Raw genomic sequence first — 23,612 nt, 5'->3', positions numbered from 1 at the left:
AAATACATCTCACATGCCATGTGACATTTAGTTAGCTGGCTCTACTGTTTCAGCAGAGAAAGTCAAAGGGCAAATAATGGCCTGAGAGATATAAATAGGAGGTCAAGGCGGCTCTCAACTGGAAAGGCCAAGGGCAAATAAAGTTTAGACCCGAGTGCAATGCAAAGGAATGCATTTCATTGCCAACCCAAAATCCTCAGAGCCCCACTGTCTGCTGTATGAAGAGTATGGAGAAGAGTGGTGACCAGTAACTGCACTGTAACATGCAGGCTGAAATAGACTGTAAAAATAAGGTAGAATTATTCATTCATATGTAAAATGAATATTTAGTACATTGTGGAGAGCTGAAAGAAATTCAGATTTCCTATGATTTAATGCATACAAATCTACTGAGGTGACTTTCCAGGAAAGACAATCCAAACACTGTAAACCTGCTGGATCAAAGTACTTAAATCCACAGGGAAGTACAATTTGTAGAACATCTCCCTTTATTCTTAATGTATTTTCTGTTGAACCAGGTTGTTGATGTAGGGCATAATCAAGGAATGCATTGAAAAGCGTAAACCAAAGAGAAATCAGTTAAGGAAAATGTGGTAAGAATATTTTTATAATAGCAAAGTAAGCAAACTGATAAAAATATTTTTATGAAAGTAAAATATATATAAAACACAAGAAAATAAAATCTTAGAAAGCCTGTTTGAGCCTCTACAATAACATGACTGCATATTGTGACATGAAAAAAAAAATAGCTACAAAAGCTTTTTTGAATCTTCTTTAATTGCATTGTGATTGGGGAACCAAAATTGTGATGTTTAAACCTACATGTAAGTTAATGAATATGAATATGGTAAATATTTTATGATTTAAAAAATAATTCAAATTCCTACGACTAAATGTATATATATATTTTTTACTATTACATAAAGTAACAGACACATAAGTAGACTTCTTTAGAAATGTATTCCTTTTTTGAAAGTTATTATCATAATCACCATCGTTATTAATATGATGCATTCGGTCGTGTGTGTGTGTGTGTGTGTGTGTGTGTGTGTGTGTGTGTGAATCTGTTTGTCTGTCTGTCTGTCCGCAGCTAATCTTGCTAATGGATGATGAGATGAATAAAACGCCACCATTAAAAAGGCAAAATTACAAATAAAAATGTCATACTGGCAATTTAACAGTTGATCTAAGCATGTTAAATGTCAATTAATTGTAAAGGGAATTCGGAAACTTACCAAAGGCAAAACAAAAGTAGTAACAACCATTATTAGTTGGCCTGTATGACTGCAGTTACCATCTCTTGCTGCAATTACAGGTTAATAGCTCTGATGCACAAAGTCACTGAGCTTCTGAAGCATTGTTCTTGCCACACACAGGCAGAGGGTCTCAGTCTGCTCTGGAGTACAGCTTTACGTGCAAGGTAATATAGTCTCCACACAGTTGTAGGTCCAATCCTGTCTCTCATTGATAGGGAGTATGTGTTGGCACACCTAGAAGACAGGACACACATTTGTATTAGTATCCAAAACACCATAACCATAATAACCATGACAATATTTTCAGGACTTCATACCATCTTGGTCCTTGCTGGCACTTCGACAGCAAACACACTCATGCCTCTGCTGCTGCAGCAGTTCCTGTTCTGCTCATTGTTCACATGGACAGTCACTTTCTGGTTCGTCTGCAACAAAAAGGGTATTGGTCACTTCAATAATCCACTTTCTTAACTTAAAATCACAAAATATGCAAAATATGCCTTCAACAGCTAACCAGCCAGACAAATACTCTTGATACATAATTATTATTATTGCAGAACTTGTACAGTTAGTCTACAACGACTGCTACTTACTTTACTTATAAAATGGGGCTTTTATGTGCTTTATCATTATAAAACTATAAATGAACAGAGAACCTTTACGCTGATCCAATCCATATTTGAGATCAAACTGTTGCTATGTTTGCACACAACTGTAGATTATGAGGGTACTGGATTTTTTTTTTTTACAAGAGAGTCTACTCCGAACTCATGTAAACTTAAAGCCGCTATTGTCATTCCTAACTGTGAGGCAATGGGTAAATATAGAACAAAACAAATGACAAATTGACACTCTCATAAGACTAGATAAACTGTATACAAATGTAACCATTTCCCTGTTGAGTAGTTCCTTTGTATCACCAGGTCATTCTTTCTGAGTAGCTCCTGTTGCTATGAGAATCAATACGATGGATGCATATCAATTACACACAGGGTGAATGGCCGAGGCAACCACATACAAACCCTAAAAGTGTAATCACTATCAGGTACTTTATTTAATTTGGACAAAGAATCAAGATGGCTGCTGGTTGGAAGCTCTGTACTGATCAGCTCTAACAATCTACTGAATATCATGGAAATAATTTAACATCTGAGAGACTAGTTAAGTTTCTTAACATCACAAAGAAGTCTTGAGCCAGTTTGCAGCGTTATATTTTGAATCTTTTGGTCATTTTTTTTTGACATGTGCTCTGCAGTCAACATCACTGGATTACCTGGAACCTCAAAGTCTTCTGTTTCTACTGAACTGAACTTTTTCTAAGAACTTCTATTGATGAAAAGAAACATGGCAACTAAGAAGTTATCAGAAGATATGGAAGACTTAAAAAGTCCCTTAACTTCATGTCAGAGGAGCTGAGCAAGGTGGTAAAACAGGTGGGCCTACTGGATTTAATTGATGAAGTCAGACCTTGATGAAGGCTGTGATAAAAGAAAAAGACAGGAAGATTGAGGAGCTGGGAAGAAGAGTAGAAGACCTGGAACAGTATACAAGAATGGAAGATTTGGTGATATCTGGGCTGCAGACAAACCACTACTCCTATGCACGGATCACAGCAGGAGACAAGGAGGGGGAGGACGCACCAAGAGGTGAAAAACTTCTACTTGAGCAGCAAGTCATTACATTTTTTAATGATAAAGACATTCTCTTGGACAGTAAAAATATAGCAGCAAGTCACACTATCCCACAAAAACAAAACAAGAGGCCAACTATCATAATCAAATTTGTGAACAGAAAACATAAAATGGAAGTGCTAAAGCTTGGAAAGAAACTGAAGGGAACAGAAGTATATGTTAAAGAGCATCTTACAAAGAGAAATGCTGGAATTGCATGGCATGCAAGACTCCTGAAGAAGGAAAAGCGCATTCAAGACACCTGGACAAGGAACTGCAAAGTATTCATTAGACTCAATGGTACAAGAGAACAGGCCAAAGTCATTGCTGTCAGAGATATCAAGGACCTCGAGAGACATAAATGAAAAATGATGAATTAGTGGAGAAATGTTATTCTTTTTTTGTTTACTGTGTGATGTGATCAATATGATACATGTGGGAAATAATAATTGGGCATGACAATGTGTGAACACACAAAGTTAAAATCTTTTGATTTTCAAGATCATATGTTTTATGAGTTAGAAAATGGCATTGATCCAGACATCCATTTCTATCAGAATGTTAATATGACCTGTGAATATTATTCTGAGGAAGACTTAAATACTAAAATGAAGGGTTTTTCATTGATCCACATTAACCGCAGGAGTCTTTATAGTAATTTTGCCAAAATGACTATCTTAACCAGTTCCGAGAAAAGTTTACTGTTAGCAATATCAGATACATGGTTTAGTAATAATAAAGAGCTGGAAGATGGACTAGAGGGATACGAAATGCCAACGCATTATATTAGATATATTTGTAGCTTTGGGTTTCAAATGTAAAGTTATTAACAATGTCAACTGAAATTGATAATCTGATGGAATGTTTGACCATTGAAATTCAGGTGGAAAGAGCCAAAAATATGTTAATTAGCTGCTTTTATCGCACACCAGGATCCTGCATTGATCATTTTAACACAAAGATTTTGGAAATACTTGAAAAACATAAAGAGAGGATGACTTTTGTTTGTGGTGGCTTTAACATTGATTTACTAAAGTCAAATGATCATAAGAAAACTGCTGAATTTATTGATGCTATGTTTAGTTTTGATTTCTATCCGTTGATCTTAAAGCCCAGCAGGATAACTAAGAACAGTGCTACTTTGATAATATTTTTGTAAATATAACTGATGGGAAGATAAATAGTGGACTGTTAGTGATAGATGTAAGTGATCATTTGCCCGTTTTTGCAGTTCTTGAAAAGAACAATAAGATTCATTTTACAGAAAAAATTCACGCTCATTATTCAGATAGAGTGAAAACACCAGAAGCAATTGCAGCTCTCAAAACGGGAATTGGCAAATCATGACTGGCAGGAAGTTTATGTGGAGGATACCAATGATGCTTACAATGCATTTTTGAATATGTTTTTGGCACTTTATGACAGATCTTGTCCAGTGAAAACATTTACACAAAATTCTAAAAAGAGTAGAAAAAAGAAAAACAAGCTATATATGGAATTTTTAAAGCATCGAAGAAAGGAAAAGGAGGATAATTATAAAAAATATAGAAACAGACTGACATCTATTATGCGATGTCAAAAGAAGATGTATTACAAACAATTGTTTCGAAAATATAAAAATAATATTAAGGCTACCTGGAGTGTATTGAATAAGGTGATCAAAAATCGTAATGGCAGGTGTTTTCCAATAAACATTGTTAAAGGTGACAATTCAGTGACTGAGGATATTGAGAGCATGGTTAATGAGTTCAACGATTACTTTGTTAATGTTGGTCCTAATTTATCAAAAGAGATTCCCGATACAGGTGGAAAAAATGGAACCTTTAACTTAACTTTCAAAAAACGCAATGTTTCTTGGGGGAGTTTGTGAAAGTGACATTTTAGAAGTAGTAAGAGAATTTAATAGTAAAACATCTACTGATTGCAATGACCTAAATATGTCACTTATAAAAGAGGTTATTTTTTGTGTTCTTGAAGCATTAACTTATATTTGTAACAAATCTTTTCAAACTGGTATTTTCCCAGATAAGATGAAAACAGCCAAAGTGATCCCAATCTATAAAAACGGAGATAAGCAATCTGTGTCAAATTACAGACAAGTTTCTTTACTACCTCAATTTTCTAAAATTCTCGAAAAAATTGTTTGTACAGAGATTAGATTTTTTTTATTGAGAAATATGACTTATTGAATGACCATTAGCATCGGTTTAGGCGCAATCGCTCAACATCATTAGCAGTGATGGAATTTGTAGAAAACATTGCAACAACTATAGATAATAAGCAGTTTGGAGTAGGTGTGTTTATTGATTTGCGTAAAGCATTTGATACGATCCATCACTCTTTACTTCTACAGAAATGTGAACGGTATGGCAAAAGAGGTATAGCACAACTTTGGTTCAGAAGTTATTTAAATAATAGGTTTGAATATGTGAGTATTGATGATATTAAATCTCAACTTAAACATGTAACCTGTGGAGTTCCACAAGGATCAGTGTTGGGGCCGAAGTTATTCATACTTTACATAAATTATATTTGTACTGTAAGTGATACATTAAAATATGTTATGTTTGCAGACCATACTAATTTATTTTGTTCTGGAGTTGTTAAAAACTGTAGAAATGGAATTGATGAAATTAAACAAATGGTTTGCTTTATATAAGCTATCGCTAAATAAAAGTAAAAAAGTAAAAGTAAAACCAAATTTATGTTGTTTGGTGGTAAAAGAGCTAACACTGAGGTAAAAATTAATTTAAATAACGTTGAAATTGAAAGAGTATATGAAACAAAGTTTTGGGGGAGTAATAATAGATGATAAAATGTGTTGGAAGCCTCACCTAAAATATATAAAAGAGGAATTATCCAAGTCTATTTCTATCCTTGACAAAACAAGAGATCTACTGAATAAGAACTGCCTTCATTTGCTGTACTTTTCACTTGTGTTGCCTTATATGACATACTGTGTTGAAATTTGGGGAAATGCATATAAAACAAACATAGATACAATAATTAAACTGCAGAAAAGAGCTATTAGGATAATAAATGAAGTTGGATACCGTGATTCTACAAATCAGCTTTTTCTAAGATCACACACATTAACATTTTTGGACATTGTATACTCAAAAACATTAGAAATTATGTTTCGAGTGGTAAACATGTCAATTCCCCTTTTGTATTCAAAAAATGTTTAAATTAGGCAGGGGATTTATAACTTAAGGGGGTTGCTAATGTTTGAAACTCACAAAGTCAGAACTAATCTCAAGTACAGATGTGTGTCAGTTTTGGGTTTAAAATTATGGAATGGACTAAATGATAAAATAAAGATGTGTAATTCTATTATCTGTCTATTCTGTAATACTTCTTTTAAAGAAGACTTTAAAGTCTAAAATTATCAAAGGTTACAATGAAATTTGATTGAATTAGATTTTTCAGTTTAAGCTATCAAGTGTTTTGTAACGATGTGAATTATTCAGTTAATGTAAGATGGTACAGGATAGGCAAAAATAAGCCTTGGGCCTTCAGCCTATTCCTTTTTCGGTTGCTGTCTGATGGATTCTTTTGTAAAAACATGACTTTATTTATTTATTTTTTTAACCGAAATAAAGCATTCATTCATTCATATACTGACTTTCCATACAATAAATAAACATTTAGATGCTCTGGTTGTGCAAAACTTTGTAAATAATAATTCTAAATACCACCTCATAAATGTATAAAATGCTTATTGACATACAATTTGTAAGTTTAGTCTATCACCCCCTAGTGGCCATTGGGTTGCATGGCAATTTCACAATCAGTGAACCAGGGACATTCACTCATCTGTATTTGCAGTACTGCTAAAACAGTAGGCAGCTTCACATCTGTGGCACTATATGTCCTTATGTCACATGTTGGATAACTTCATTTTAGAATCAAATTGATACTACAATCAGATCACCACTCCTACACAAAGTTTGTTGTCTACCTTGTTGGCAATGAGAGAGGAGATCCTGTGTTCTCCTCTGTAGGTGTAGATGAAAATGTTGTCTTGCCCCCTCAGAGCTTTGGCCCCTGTCCTGGATGTGATGGACTTCTGGAGGACCTGGTTCAGCAGCTTGGGCCCTGAGTCCATACTGGTTGGCTGGACGGACGGCTGATTGCCTTCACAGTGGACGTCTATCTGGAATGGACAAGCCTGACACAGTGGGAGGTAGAAGAATGAGTTCAGTTGTTTGTTGGATTCAAGTCAGTTTCTTTCTATACATGTACTATGTATATACTAGGACGATATCATGTCATGTGTGATTGCATGTGATTGTTTTAGCAGATGTCTAAACTCACCTCTACCAGCTCCAGCATTCTGTTGTAGCCCATGGCTTCCAGGGTGACCCACAGGTCTGCAGGATCTCCATCTTTCTCTGTAGCCTCCATCAGGTTCAGCTCCATGAAGCCCTGCTGTGTCAGCTGGTTCTTCCTCATATCAAAGTTCTCTGCACATGCCAACAAAACAATGAGTCAAAGTAGATCCCTCCCCTACATTTCATTGTATTTATATTTTAGATAAATATGACACCGGCCATCCTATTTAACAGCGCAGTAGTGAGAAGGATTACCTTTGCAGACAGCCCAGGCATCCTTGTCACATTTCTCTCCACTGGTCCTCAGCTCAAAGAAATTGTACTCCTCCAGACTGAGCAAACCATTCCCATCCAGGTCTATCACCTGAAAGATGTCACACAGCACCTCCCTGTGGCACAAAAAGGGCAACACAGAGAAATGTCATACAGGACAAGACAGCTGCAAGACATTCCCCTTTCCATCTTTTCACTCATCCATCCATCCATTCAACTGCTGAGGTGGCAATAGCAGCTCAGACTGTTCTCAAGGCCTGGATCCACATGGGTGCTTCAAATCACAGACTAATCTTTGTGTTTTCCATACCGAAACATAAATTACATTAATACACAATCTGAATTTCTAGTCATTTGCAAAAGCTGGTGACATATGATAAATCAAACTTTGCTATGTGGTGTGTTTTTATTCTAATGACAGCACCCATACATGCACAAGCACACACACCTGAGTTCCCTGGTGAGGTCGAGTTCTCCTGTGTCAGTCCTGTAGACAAGCTCTATGGGTTTATTGGAAGGGCTCTTTTTGCTTCTTTTCTTTAATTTGCAGCCACTAGTGAAGGGCAGCAGGTAGTAAGTCCCAGCATGCAGTTCTCCTTTCCAAACATACTTCTATGGGAACACATAAGTAAGAAGTAAGTTTAAAACGCTGACGGTATATCTTATTGAAAACATGTTTTTCTATTAACACACAGAATCTCCTATATTAAGCATCACTGGGAATGATGAAAAATCTAACACTGACTAGAAGCAAATGGTTATAGTACATGTACAGCTCAAAACACACACAAAAACATACTTCTTTGTCTTTAGACTCAGTGAAACACACTAAAGTTGAATCCTCTTTGGTTTCACCAGCTGACATTACAAAAACAGCTGTGTCCACTGTCATCCAGGAAGAAGGCTTGTCTGAAAAATAAGACAACAAAACAAAACAAGACAACACAGAATGCCAGTCTTTGTATAGATTATTATATAATATGTCAGCTTTGTGGAAAAACAAAACAAACAAGAACAGAATCACATATACGATACATAACTACCATATACAAACCTGTATAGTAATGTATGGTGCAAACAACAAATCCATCATCAAAAATAAGAAAAATTGGCTGTAAAAAACAAACAAACATCTACATCAATCCACTATTGTGTGCTCCAGTTTTCCAAACTGAACTGAACTGTCTTTTTTGTTGCGTATCATACATTATTGCACATGTTGTGTTTTTGTTTGTGATCCTTTATCTATCTTTATTTATGTTTGTGCAACTACACTATATGTAACTTAAACACTAGTGAATCCATGGTGCAGGAAGCAGGTGAGTGAGAAACTGAAATAGGGACTTTAAAGAAATTTATCCTGAAGCATTGAAATACCAATCCAGCTCCTAAGGTGCTGTCCTGTCTCCAAAGCTTATTTCACATCCTGGGAGCAAACCAAATCATTTTTATGATTTTTGTTTTTTGTGTAATATTAAATAATGCTCGTACCAGGTCCGTGGCTCAGGCTGAGTGGCTGGATGGTTAGGTAGACGTTGGTTGTCTGGGGGATGTGGAGCTGGTACTGGAGAGAGCTGATGCTCCCATCATCCTCCAAGAAGAAACAGCCCTTCATATTACTGTGATGCCACTCCTGGAAAAATGGATAATTTATGCTGAACGACACTCCCACCACATTCATACAAACTAATAAAGAAAATAATTATTCCAAAGCTTAATCAGATCTAGACCCAGTTGTTTGGTATTTTAAGCCCTGTGAAGTATTGTATATATGGTCTGCTAATGCTAGCCAAATATATTTTGTTTTATGTGGTCTCTGATTAGACCCTGACATAATCACAACAAACTGTTTTGCTACTTGACAACAAAATGCATTTATTCATTCACCAGAAACCAAAACTAATTTGCAGTTCCTATTAAAAGGGGGATTGATCTTGTGACAGGGGAAGCACATTTTGGCATGAAAAAGTGAATTAAGCAGTCAATCATAACAGTGAGGTTGCTCACTTGATTAACAGAAACTGCCATTGTAATAATTACCACTCCAACCTTCAGGGGGCATATTCATAATACAGTTTATGTAGGCTCAGCGGCATGTAAACACTTGCTATACTCCTGCTGATCCAGAGGAGGGCAGAAGTGTCACACTGTGTTTCTGCTGAAGGCTGAAGTAAATCTCCCTTTAGGTCCTGATATGGCAAATTGGAGTCCATTTAACTTTGATAAATACAGCCTTTTCAATCTTGGGCCAGCGGTCATTCAAAACTATCAGGAGGCTACTCTGGCTATATTTATGAATCCCAATATTTCTCTCATTTTGAAATCCTGTTGTTCCTTTGTCTGGCAGCACAACTGAAATGAGGTAATAATTTGAAATGAAACAGGAACATCAAAACAAGGAAGTTTTCCTTCCACTCATTGGAGACACATTAAATGAAAACACAGTTGGTGTGGACACACAGTAAGAGGACACCGAGGGCCGAGCGAGTCTGGAATAGGCTATATATCCTTTTAGTGGACAAATAAATCACCAAGTTAAACAAAGAAAGTACCATAAAGACGGAGCATGTCACTCCTTTAGAGAAAAGCCATTTTCTCAAAGTATTTATCTTGGGCTGTGAGAAGCATAAAAGATCAAACCATAACACTTCAGTGGTTTGTCCAGACAATATTAAATGAGGGAAATTGCCATGGGCAGCCATCAACTGCTTAAAGACATCAGAATTAATGCCCCCATAGAGAGAGGGTCAGCCTGCAGACTAATACAGAAGCTGTCACCAGCTCCGGCCACGGGTTTGATTTACTGCGATGCAGAGGGTCGCAGGACACCAAACCAGCCACAAACACAGTCACAATCACACACAAACACACACATATAAACCATGACCTTTACCTTATTTCATAATTCTTATAATTCTAACTCATATAAAAACAAATACTGAGAATAAAGCATGTTTTACCCGTTACGTTGCATAAATGGCAAATTTGCATCCAACAAAGCACACACACATACACATACACACACACACACACACACACACACACACACACACACACACACACACACACACATTCACACCGCTACAAAAACACTGCCTACCCTCCACCCGCCTTCTCCCAATTATCAGCCTGTGGCAATATAGCAGCCAATATAGCGAGCAGAACTTCCCTCAGACGTAATCTCTGGACACACATTCTTTTACCTCGATGATGTCTGGCCCTTTCCAATCTCAACACAGTGCCTGGACCCTGAGAGATGGCGCAGGGAGCTGTTATTTTTATTTATTTATTTTTCTTGCTGTAAAGCAAACCAGCCGAGGTTAAGCCAAAAAGAGTGAAAACAAAGAGCGTGGGATCAATACAGTGTATATCTATCCACCCTGGGCTAAATTCGCCCATCAAAAACACTGAGGTAACAGTGACACTGGGAGAATATCACTGGAGTCCACATACTAAGACTTTCAGGTTTTGTCAGTGGTGGTACAAACAATTCATCTTTCAGATTCATAACCTATCATGTTGCTTATATAGGATAATAAGCATATACTGCAAATCACATAACGGATTCACTTAATTTTTTCTTTATTTACTATACTTTTTTTTTTCATCTCTATATTTCTATTATCATTATTATTATTATTATTATTATTATTGTTCTAATTAGGTATTTTAAATACAGCCTTATATTACATTGAAACACAGAAACTAAGTTGCCCTCTAGGTTCTGAAAATAAACAGAATAATTGATACTGAAGACAATCATTAGTTGCAGCTCTGAAGTAATTATGGTGACAAGGGTTACCTGTAAGCCTGAAGGCTCTGGTATTTTGCTGGCCTTAGCACTGCTGGTTGTCATAGTGATTGAGTTGGACAAGGATGAGCGTCTGCTGCGGGCAGAAGAAGGACGGGAGGATGATCTGCTGTCTGAGACACAAACATAAAAACTTACATAGATATACAACACGTGCCTAAAATACATCTAAAGTTATTATAAGTAAATCAAGTTGCTGCAACAGAAGAGAACGCTCAATTGACTGACTGACAGATTAAGTGCAGCCCTCCTCTCTCCAAACAGTAAACACACTTTCATAAGAGAGATGAGGTGCACAGCATAATTGACACTGTAATCTGTCTTCTCAGAAGTCCGTTCCTAGTTCAAGTGAGATGCATTTGGGTTCTGAGAAAGTGTGATCTCAAGTTTAGCTCCCTTTTAATTAATTATGGAGGCCATTTAAATCACAAATGGCATAACAGCACCCTCTCAAATCCATTATCTCGCACAACTTTTTTCCTCTCACTCTAATTGAAGCCAGAAAATATCAATTCACTAATGAGGGGTCTGATTGTTTCCAAGCCTGGGAAATCAAGATGCAAAGTAATGTGATAGGCTTACAAGCAAATTACTGTAGCAGAGAAATAAATAGTCCCACAGTTGTGGTATTTGTGATGGATCTATTTTGTATTGATGTCAGTATTTTAATCTAGAGGATCAAATTGTAGCTGTTGCATGAATGTGGACAAAGATGCACTGAATCGTGGCCTAACAAAAGCTTCAGTGTGAGTTTATAGGCAGTGTTGTTTCACTAGTGGTTTCCTGCTGCTGGAAAACGACAAGAATTGATCTAAATAGACCAATTATCAGAGAAACACCCCGACAGTTCATCAATTGGTCTAACTGGTTGCCAAAACATGTTAGACACATAACACCTGATATGGTGATACCTGATAATGAATCTTTTTCTCATCAATTATTTGTAAAACAATTAGCCAAAATTACCCTTCTCCTATACAGTTATAAAAGATTTCTCAGGATAGTACTGGTTTATACTGACAAATGTAGGAGCAAATGAGCAGTCAAAACTGTTTTTGAGCTCCAAGAATAACCCATTCAACATGTGCGATCACGTCGCATCTCGTGTTAGAGCCTTGTTAAAATGTAGCCGGTATAAATCAATACGTGGGAGAGGCACAATAATGTGATAATCCAGACAACTATGTGGGAGCTCATTTGTTTTTGCAGTGGTGGTCGTCTGGGCCCTCCTCCCAACCACCGTCTAATCCCTCATCATCTCCCCAGTGAGAAGTGGTGGAATCCTCCGAATCAATAACATGAACATGGACTGACCACTTAAATCAACCCCATCTATCTTCCTACTGTGGCCCTGTCCTTGGCTCGCTCATCCACGATTTCTGTTCTTCTTTTTCCTCAAAATGCTGGTTTTAAAGTGCAAAAGTGGATTTTTGCATCCACATTCAACTGGCTGAAGGTGCTGACTTTTACAGTTCATTTTCTATGGTTGAAGAAGGGGGAAGCTAGACTGGATGCAAGTCCTTGTTTGTTCAAGCTGCGAAAACATATTTTTTGGAAACAGCGCCAACTCCAAAGCCATAGTTGAAAGGCAGCATTTTTCATCGGTGTAGATGGAGCTTTTGTCAATCTCTTAATGGCAGAAGTGATTACCCAAATCACAACGCTTTGAAGTCTCCTCCCTCCAAACAAGCTGCCCTAATTGTGTGGCTATTATGATGTATGGACTGTCCTAATGAGGTGATTTGTCACAGGGGGAGTGAAAAATCGATCAATAACAGAGCTATTATTTATTCATCAAAACTAATCGGTGAGGCGTATTGGGGCAAGCAATGTGTATGGGTGTGCAACTATAAATTGGAACTGAAGTATACATGGTGTGCAGTCACCATTGGTTGCTACTTTGGACCTGTAGATTGTGCCTCACACATTGCCATTGTGTTCTGGAGTCATACACCAATAAGTTATTAGCATTTCCAGGTAAATGTAAAGTATGCTCTATGTATTTGTCTGTATATCTGGACAATGAGTAGAGTAGTGAATGGTGATGCAAACAGATTCTGAAAAAACATAACTAGAGAATTATGAGAGGTCCCTGTTCTTTTTTTGCCGTCTTCTCCCTTTTTTAAAATGTTGGTTAATTCATATTTGGAATGTTGATGTTTTAATCAGGATGGGGATCCTATAAGAAACATTCATTCATTCATTATCCTTAACCGCTTATCCGCACTCGGGTCGTTGGGCGGCTGGAGCCTATCCCAGCTGACGTTGGGCGAGAGGCGGGGTACACCCTGGACAGTTCGCCAGACAATCACAGGGCTGATCACATGGCAATTTAGAGTCACCAATTAAATCTAAGTGCATGTTTTTGGACTGTGGGAGGAAGCCGGAGTAGCCAGTGAGAACCCACGCTGACATGAGGAGAACATGCAAACTCCACACAGAAGAGCTTGGTGTGAGGCAAGAGTGCTAACCACTACACCACCGTGCAGCACCAATAAGATACAGTAAGATATAAATAAGTGTCAATTTTGGAAAGTGTTTTGGATGGGAAGAAGAATACTTTTGAGTAACAGAAACGAGAGAGAAAAGCAGTACCATTTATTCTTGTGGAAATGTTCTTCATGTCTTTAACTTTCAATAAGAATTTATTGCAATAATCCCCATATGTTTCAATCATGACTGCTAACATTTAATGTCATTTATCCTGGGAAGTTACATGCCTACCTTTCTTGAGTGTCGTGTCTGATTCTGCCCGAGGTGTTTCTGGAGGCTGAGGGACAGTTGCAGTCGCCTGTGTTGCCGTTGGTGCTGCTGATGACACTGAGCTCTTCGGAGGGCTGTATGACTGACTGCCAAAGTTCTGTCTCTTCAGCTTGGCATTAGCCTCGAGCCTCTCCAAAGCAGCCACCTGACACTGCTCCACTGTAGACACAAGCAATCTGCAGAACTGACAGCAACAGGGAACCAGCAGTTAGAGCATGATACATGAGGACGTTCTGAGGCAAGGGAGAGGGTCAGAGATGCTTATATCTTGGATGGATGTAAACAACATGAATAAAGACAATATGCGATCAAAACAAAGTTAGGCAAAACAGTTTTTTTCCTGCAATATTGAATTTTCTGTGCCCATTTGCATAGCTGATTCTCCTATATTTCATTTGAATTCAATTTAACTTAAAAGAAAAAGGGTTTTGGACAAACAAGTCATTAGAAAAGGTACCTTTACTGTGGTGCAACTGAACCTTTTCAGAACATTGTCTATTATTGGTAGCAAGTAGTAACAGTAATGCTGGAAGACTGCAAATTCAATACCATTGGTCATTTTACTGTCTGCAGTCATTTTTCTCCTGACTGCTTGGGATAGTAGCCTTAGTTCTGAGGCTCGGCTGAAGGGTTGCCACCACCCTTAGTTGAACAAAATTATTGGTCATTTTTGACTTTGTTGACAAAAAATTCTTTAGTTGATTAGTCATTTTTTAAATGCTTTTTTCATACTGACTGACTTGATTTTAAGAAACGTATGGACAGATATGTGGAGTTGCATGATTATTTGTGAAGGAACTCAGTTCTACATACCTGTTGATTAAATCAATGATTTAATTACAATTGGCATGGAGTGTTAGTCCACTAAGAATTAATTTTGTCAAGGACAGCTCAAATACACTGGTGCGCTGATAATCTTAAATCGATCAAGCAGATGAAATTTTTAAATAACGATACACTAATAGGAGACAAATATACCTAAAATACACTTTTTCGATTTTAATTTCAGTGTTATATATTTGGGAAACATTTATGCTTCTATACATCTATACTTTATACTTAGCATGAATACTTCTAGAAGATAGTAAAAAAGCAATAGCCAGGAAATGTCTGACTAAAGACTCTGCAACAATCCCTGAAAGGATAAAAAAAAGACAAAATAACATTTAAAACTTGCACACATTACATAATCTGAGGTACACACGGCATACAGTGGTTACAGGATCAAAAGTTACTTAATACTTGTCTTTACTTACTTCTGTATAGTCCAGTTTGCCATCTTTGTTGATGTCAGCCATTGAGAAAATAGCATTCACCTCCTCAGGGGTCATTTTGTCTCCTCTCTAGAAGATTTAACACTCTTACTCAGTTTAAGTCAGGTTACATTGGTAATACAACATTAATGGACCTCCTGTTGCTGAGGAAGCTCAGTTTGATGATTTGAAAGCATCACTCATTTCACCTAAAAAAAGGAGCTAACATTTATCTACTCACAGTGGTAAGAGCCTTCTCCAGTTCGCTGTGTGAGATGTAGCCATCACTGTTCACATCCATCTTTTTGAATGCTCTCATCAGTTCTGTCTCCTCAGTTTTCTTCTCATTCTTTAGAATCTCACAGAAGTCATCAAAGTTCAGTTTAGATGTTCTCTGTTTCCAGTATTTATTAAGAGTCGCATGGGATGGATTTCTACCAGCCTGCTGGAGAGCTGAATAGAACCAATAGGAAGAACATTGAAGTTACAAGTAGCAAAGGCTGATGACCACACATTTTATCAAAAGGACTGTCTGTTTCTCTGTGACCATAGCTTCTCTGACATACCTTTGCAATTACATGTACACTCATCAAAAATGCACAATTCCCCTCAATGAAGTGTTTTTTTTTCCACAATGTAACTTATGTGCCACCGATTATTACAAAATGTAACCCCTCATCATGCATGTCTTCCTTTTGTGTGTGTGTGTGTGTGTGTGTGTGTGTGTGCAGACAGTAACACATACATTTTGTAACAGTCTGGTCCACCTTTTCATCATCACAGCTATGAAATTTATAGTGGGTAAAAATAATTTAACTGAAGACTGAAGAAGAAATGTTCTACTTTGGGATCAGATGTTGGCCTGGCATGGCTTATCTTAAATTCATGTTGCATGAGAGTTAAAAGGGAAAATCCATGCTACAAAATTGATATTGTGCTCTTCCAAATACTTTTTGGACATGTCTGTGAATAATTACATGGACACTGAAACTGTCTCTCTATGCTTGAAATTGAAACAAAACGAGATATCATCAGCTCATACTTTTTGTACAGCTGTCCTGAAATAGTAGCCAGCTAAGCCTGTAGGATAATAGCATTATTTTCGGAATATCATACCCAATTGAGCCGTGAAAAAAGGAAAACATATCCTGTCACATAACGTCACACTGTTAAAATAATCGCCTAAGTCATTTTTTTCAAAATTGTTTTTTTGCCTAAATCATCTCGTCATGACGCCGGCTACCTATGGTAAAATCGCCTACATCCTCAGTTGATCAGATCATGTGATTTTACCCCTTTGAGATAATGGCCTATGTGAAGTGTGTGACTTAAGCGGATTTATTATGCCTAAATCAAAATAAAATGTGACTTAGGCAATCTTTTGAACATGCCTTTGTGACTTAAGCAAGATATGGTAAGACTTTATTTTGAAGGTGTCTACATAAGAGTGACATGAGCGTGTCATAAACATGACATGGGATGTGTCATGAACATTAATGACACTTTGAAGTAACGTTAATGCTCATGATACTTGTCATGTCATGTTTCTGACAGGCATGTGTGACTCTTGTGCAGACACCTTCAAAATAAAGTGTTACCATATCTTGCTTAAGTCACAAAGGCATGTTCAAAAATTGCCTAAGTCATTTATTTCTCTTAAGTTACATAATTTACACACAGTGTTATTACTATGCCAATAGACATCATTTGTTACATCCTTTTTGAGTGAAATGATCAATAAATGTCATATGTTACACTTTTGGTGAAGTTTTTTGTGTTTCCTGCAAAATTTGAAAAAAATTAGTTAGGCGATTATTTTAACAGGGTGATAATAAGTAACATCCTCACGACTCCTAGTGTCCAATGAGTCATCATACACTCTTTGTGGAGATTTGTTTCCAGGTGACATCATTATCTCTGCCTTTATACGCTACAGTTGTAATACGAGTATAAAACCTATTTTAAATCGGCAAACGTCTAAAAACAAACAGTTAAACATGGCAGCTGATGAACGTCTAAGTCATCCATCTACCGTTGTATATGCTCGTTAATAGTTTCTGATAACAGTTAGCTTACCACGACATAGTTGCTGTTTCGAGGAAATGTTTGTCAAACTGGATCTGAACACAGCTAGGTATGCGGCTCTGCAGTGCACGTAGAAAGCCTCCTCTTCATCAGAAGGACGAGGTGACTCTTGAAAAGACATCTTTGGGAGAAGGATGGTTGCCGTTAGCTAATTTGCTAATTTACCCCTCCCCAGTTTAAAAAAAACAAACAGACGAAAGCCAAACATGGCAGCTAAATCGGGCTAAATGCTGTTACTTTTAAATCTTCATCAAAGCGTCACAATCAACTGAAAGCACCCAAGATGTATTTCATTGAATAAAATTCGCGTTAGCAGTGACATTTGCCAAACTCAGTTGCTATCTTGCTGCCTGTTGCTAGGTAACTCTTGGGTGTTCACCAAAAACGACACGGAAGCAACAAAAGTTAACATTTTCCGTTCTTGCTGAAAACGAATGACACGTCGTATTGGACTCTTCGGGGTGATGAAAATTAATCGGTATTTAGAATATAAAAACGATTTTATTTTATTATTCAAACAGCAGTTTATTGCGTTGTTAGAGTTGCATTAGCAATAAGAGGGGCATCGGAACTATATGAAGGACAGGCTTTGTTTTACTCGAACTGTTTGAGTGTAGCAAAGGCGCTAGATTCATAATTCTGTGACAACAAACTTCTCAGAAGACAAGCTTAAAATACCGTCAGTAGTGGACACTGTATGTTTTATTATCTGTTGTCGTATTTATTGTATGGTAATGTTAGCTAATATGCCTTTCTGCTTGCCCGAGACTCCACAGCTGACATGTTGGAGTATGTGTCTGCCTGTCTGTTATTCTCTAAAATGGGTTGAATAGCATGTTTCTTTCATTTCAAGAGATTTTTGTTGTGGCTTTACCCTTGTGTCATCTCTCGTGGCTGCACTATTCCCCACAAAATTAATATATTTAGCTGCTATTGATGTCGTTGAAGTGGGAAATGCAGTGAAAGTTAACCTTTCTGTCATGTATTATCACGATAAAAGTTAGAGGCACACAACGGGTCTGCTCATGAAAAGGGCATTTTAATGCATTACGTGTTTGTGTGTTACTGCTGCACGTTCACAAACAACTTTCCTGTACTTTAGTGTTGTAATTTTATGATACATACCTTTATTAGATAAACCAATTCAATGACATTGAATGTTGGTTTCTGTCTTTTTTCTTTTATTTTTAACAGTGAGAAAAGGCCTGTAAATGGACAAAGCCATATATGTAAGTAAATACATTTGTCCTTATACCTGGTGTACTTAAGAACCTTGAGTCAAATTTGTGAAATTTGACTTGATGGATAAAATAGGCTTGACTACTGACAATGTAATCAATGTATGGATCGCTATACAGTTATCTAATTTCTGTGCAAAATAGTACTAAAGTGGAACCTTTAGGTTATATGTGTTTAGAATTTTAGTTGTCATGGCATGTTTCAATTAAATGTTGTCTTCAATCTGTCCTGAACAGCTTCAAGCAAGAAACCACGTTCCTTCAACTGGGACTACACGTTCTCAAGCAGGTGTGTTGACAACTGCAGATCTTTAAAGAGATGTGAGTGTATGATAGAAACATGTCCCTAACCTGTAGAAATATAACCTATAAATAGAAGCAGGACAAATTAATTTAGGCCGATAAATGAATGGAGCAATGTTTCATGTCAAAATGGTTTAGTGAGTCTGTTTAGATTGGTTAAATTGAACCCCTACACCCCTATACATGCTCTTATGGGGAGTGGGATCTGGATTACCTACCAGTCCACAAACTGTGAATCAAATAACCAGTGAGTTTTTTTTTGTGGGATGTCTCAAATAGAAAACATGGGATTCAAAAAGCCTTTCCGATTTGGAATATATCGACCCCCATCTGAGTATCTTTACCATCAGCTTGAGAAATACCTTTTTCAAAGGTGCGCTATATTTTTCTTGCAATTCAGTTAGAGTATGGAGCTTTTTTGGGAGGGGAGGCTTAGGGAGGCAGGTGTTAAACGGAGTGTACTTGACAGAGGGATAATACAGGTATATTCAGATAGTATGAGAAAAATAATGTGTTTATTGAAAATTAAAGTACATAAACATGTTAAAGTACATAAACAAATATGAACCTGAAAATTAGCATAATATGTCTCCTTTAACAAGGAGTTTTTAATCTGGGTTGTGAATCACTGGCCACTTGAAGACCCACAAGCTATTGAAATAGTGTGTTGTCAGTTACATGTTTTTGTGTAAATGATGATTAAAAGAAACTAAACTAAATAGAAACTACATTTAAAATTTGTAAGGCTTGATTGCCCTGTCCTTTCAAGGACTTCTACTGTTAGGATTAACAAATTTCTTCACTTCCTTCCACTGTCCAAAGACATGAAGGTATTAGTTTAAAAGTCAACTTTAAATTTCCAAGGGTGTGAATATGAGTGAGAATAGGCGTCTGCCTTGTGATTGTCTGGCAGCCTGTCCAGGGTGTACCTCGGCTCTTGCACAATGTCAGCTGGAATCAGCTCCAGCGCCACTTTGACCCTAAATAAGATAAGCAGTTACATGGATGGTGTTAGAAATAATCGGTTATTCTGTCTCTGTTGTCTGTCTCTGTGCATGAGGGTCACTATCTGTATCAAAGGTCACTGTCTATGCATGCGTAATTCACTAACCTTGTCTGTGCTATCTCTCTCTATGCAATTATGGATTAATCATGCAATATGCTTTTGATACAATGAGTGTGTTAATATTGGAAACTGTGATTACTTTAAATACATGTATCCCAACTGCTTAAACTTAGTAAGATTCTATAATCACAAAAGATATTGTGTGTTTCATATTTTATGTTTTATAGTTTGTGTGGACATTGTAACATCTGTGTCTCCAATTATATCTCTGTAAGTCATAACAAGGCAGGAGGTTGTGTTGAATGTTGAGATTACGGTCTTCTCTGCTTGGTGACATGACGTGTCCCTATATTGATTAAAACTGACGAATCAAAGGATCAAGAGGGTGGCACTTCCTGGAAGAATTCTACCTTCATGATTAGTAAAACATTGTTAGAATATAAAAACTGGGTTTCGGGGACAGAAGGGGGTCAGACCTCATGAACTGATCCGCCTTAATAATGTAAATCAGGGAAGTGATGTTTTAACCCAGAGATCTCTGAAAAATGTACATTTCTTGACATATCGTAATAAAATGTAAAAACTGAGAACTTGGACGTCTCCTGCTCATCATTACCCATCAAACGATCTGCGCAGAGAAATAGGTGCGGATTTACTTTTGGAGTCATAATTAAATTTTAAAGGTTTCCTCAATGCATTTCTCTAACAATGGGTATAAGGCATGTTGGTTCACTGCCATTCTCACTGGTTAACTTGAATAAAACAGTCATCATTAGTGTTTATATCAAAAGTCAAAATTTCTGCTGTGAGAAATGCATATTTGATGACTTTTAATGTCATACTGTGTGCATCGAAGTGTACGATAGTGTACTGTCTCATTGTCAGTCCACAAAACAACAGTAATTTGCATATCTGCCAGTGTTCTCTGGATTGTGTTGTTAAGGATTTGATGCTTCATTAACAGGCAAAACCAAAGTCGCAACACATGAAGAAGAGGTCCCACAGACAGAGCTGGAAAAGTAAGTACTCAAGTTATCGCTTGACAATTATTTCACCAATCAGTTATATTGTAGGCTGCAAATTATTATTTTTTTCACTACTGTCAATAGACAGTGATCCAAAGTAGAGCACAGAGTTAAAGGGTTACAGAGAACTCCCTTTTACGAGTTGCCATATTTCAGTTGCCACACTTTCCTGATGGTCATAGTGACATATCAGAATTTAATGACAGGAGACACGGAATGACGGAGATCCATCACCAGCCAAATTATCAGTGATTTACATAGCACTAAAAATAGTTGTATAAGAGTCACTTAACACAAGAACCATTTCCTTAGTCAAGGCAGACATTTGGTGTCTGGCCCATCCATCAAGACAAGCATTAGTTTTTAATTTTATAGTGCTGTCACTAATAAGTTACATGAGCTCGATTTACAGTACATTCATAACACTCACTTGGTTATGTCATCTTAGGGTCATTTGGGGCACAGCAGTGTTTTAATTTATTGTAAATGTTAAAATAAGTTTATTGTACTTGGAGAGGAGAAGTGGAACTCCAAACAGCCAGAATACAAACAGATGATCCAAACGAAATACAAAGCACAACAAAGCACAACAACAATGGCAACAAACAGTTAAAATTAAGTAATAAGAGCTTGCAACAATAACTGGTTTACAACAAAGAATTCAATCAATGCTTTACTTTTAGACAATTCAGATCTAAATCGATTCTAAAGTACAAACTTTGGAAAACAAAAAACAAATTTGGGATAGACATGAAATTGTTTTTTACTGTTTAACATGTGGGATGTATCTTGTAGGTTTCACTAGTCACCTACATCTAACCCACTTATATATATCTATAGTCTTTTTAGAGAGATGTATTTTTTTTAGGTTTTAATATTACAGAAAATTATCTATTCTATAGATCACACTAATACTAATACAAAGACTTCTGAACATGTCACTGTGCCTTTATCACCACACTCTCTTTTTACCAGATTGAACTCCTTGCGATCTAAACTGGAAGATTCGGTGGATGCATTCGTCAAGAGCAGGAAAGAGCTGGAGGAAATACTCGTGAGTAAGACTTTTTCATTGGTCTTAAATCTTTACAATAGGCGGAAATGTCTCTGTCTCCATCATATCTGCAGATTGAGAGATAATAGCTTTTATTACATTTTGAATATTCACTTCTGACATGGCTTTTCCTTTCAGAATACAACACTGAGGGTTTTTTTTTTAACTTTGTTCATTCATTTCCAGCTATTTTTTTTCCTTTTCCCACTATTTCCTGTAAATTGCTCAGGATCTTTTGTGGCTTTCCTTTTATCCCACTGACCCTGTATTTTTTTATTAGACAGCAGAGGGCAGCAGTGAACAAGCACTTTTCTTCTCTGAATCGTCTACTGACCTGAAGACTGAGCTAAAAAGACACAGAGAGCTGAATATGACAGTCAGAAAGGTTGAATCAGTTATTTGCTGCATTTTCACTGATCCAACTTAATGTAAAATACATTAAAGAGGTTATGACGTATGCTCTGATTAAAATTATTTATGACATTGAATAGTAAGGATTAATTTTGGGTTAGGTTCTCTATTTGTTCCCACTTTTTAAAAGATGATTGTGTTGGCATTTGTGTCTTTCCAGCATCCAGATTAGAGTCATCTGTGAAAGAAAATAAAGACCCCAAGCACCAGAATTAAGGTAATTTATCTAGAAATAAACCAAACACAGTGTTAGAGTAAACTATCTTTTATTGTTCACAACATTCATGTGTTATTATACCTCTGCGTCATTGAGATAAACACACCTACTTCACATTACTGGAATTTTGTCATATTGATCTAAAAGGCTTTATGGTCATGTGTTAAGTAGAGCCGAGGGTTGATCAATATCACAAGATTTACTGAAGATTAAAGCTGACGCACGTGTTTCAAGGTAAGTGTACAAGTCCAACGCCTATTTTATCAAAGGCCACATTAATTTTGTTTTGTAGGACAACTTGAATGTTTTAATGGTTTGGGAATGTTATAATGGATATCAACCTGAAGTTATGTGCAGGACTTGCCTGTATCAAGACTGTTGCTGTGCCAGGGTTATTATCATAGACAGACACTAAGATAAGCAATGAAGAATGAAATGATATCTTTTTAATAAAAACTCAACTGAAACTATACTTCCTGGTAAATGGCAATTAATAGAAATCCATTTCAGATTTAATTTTTAGCTTTAATATTCGGTGATTGGAATGGTGGGAGGACCCACAATACAATATCAAGTAAAAATGTGATATTATTGAGATTTTAAACATTTTGCAATACGCTGAGCATTGTGATTACATATATTGTATTATATCTAATAAGAAAAAGTTTGTTTATCTCACTTCAGCCATTTTTATTGCAGCAAAATGAGATTGTCAAGCAGACAGACTGACCAACACTGTCATAAAAACCTGTTGTGAATGTTACATGCTCCTGACAAACTTGGTATTACAGTCTATGTAGTCCAACTTAACTGAATGCAAGTGTGTGTGGACTCCTGTCCAGCTATTTAGAAC

The 23,612-nt window shown here is 36.8% G+C and overlaps 1 protein-coding gene across 1 annotated transcript; it reads right to left on the bottom strand.

The window, feature by feature from the left end:
• Positions 1–354: 354 nt before the first annotated feature.
• On the bottom strand, positions 355–17,798 carry efcab7 (EF-hand calcium binding domain 7). The gene is made up of 13 exons (XM_059340537.1): positions 17,437–17,798; positions 15,602–15,813; positions 15,364–15,450; positions 14,069–14,291; positions 11,336–11,457; positions 9,025–9,166; positions 8,333–8,442; positions 7,982–8,145; positions 7,516–7,649; positions 7,244–7,392; positions 6,888–7,097; positions 1,574–1,681; positions 355–1,490 (listed from the first exon to the last, which is right to left on the bottom strand). Exons 1-13 carry the CDS (start codon positions 17,564–17,566, stop codon positions 1,410–1,412), a joined length of 1,872 nt encoding a protein of 623 aa, XP_059196520.1. The 5' UTR covers positions 17,567–17,798; the 3' UTR covers positions 355–1,409.
• Between the last annotated feature and the right edge of the window lie 5,814 nt (positions 17,799–23,612).

Source organism: Centropristis striata, chromosome 9 (genome assembly GCF_030273125.1).
Source record: "Centropristis striata isolate RG_2023a ecotype Rhode Island chromosome 9, C.striata_1.0, whole genome shotgun sequence".
Taxonomy (NCBI): Eukaryota; Metazoa; Chordata; class Actinopteri; order Perciformes; family Serranidae; genus Centropristis; species Centropristis striata.
The sequence above is the reverse complement of the archived record's forward strand: the minus strand, read 5'-3'. Positions and strand labels throughout refer to the sequence as shown.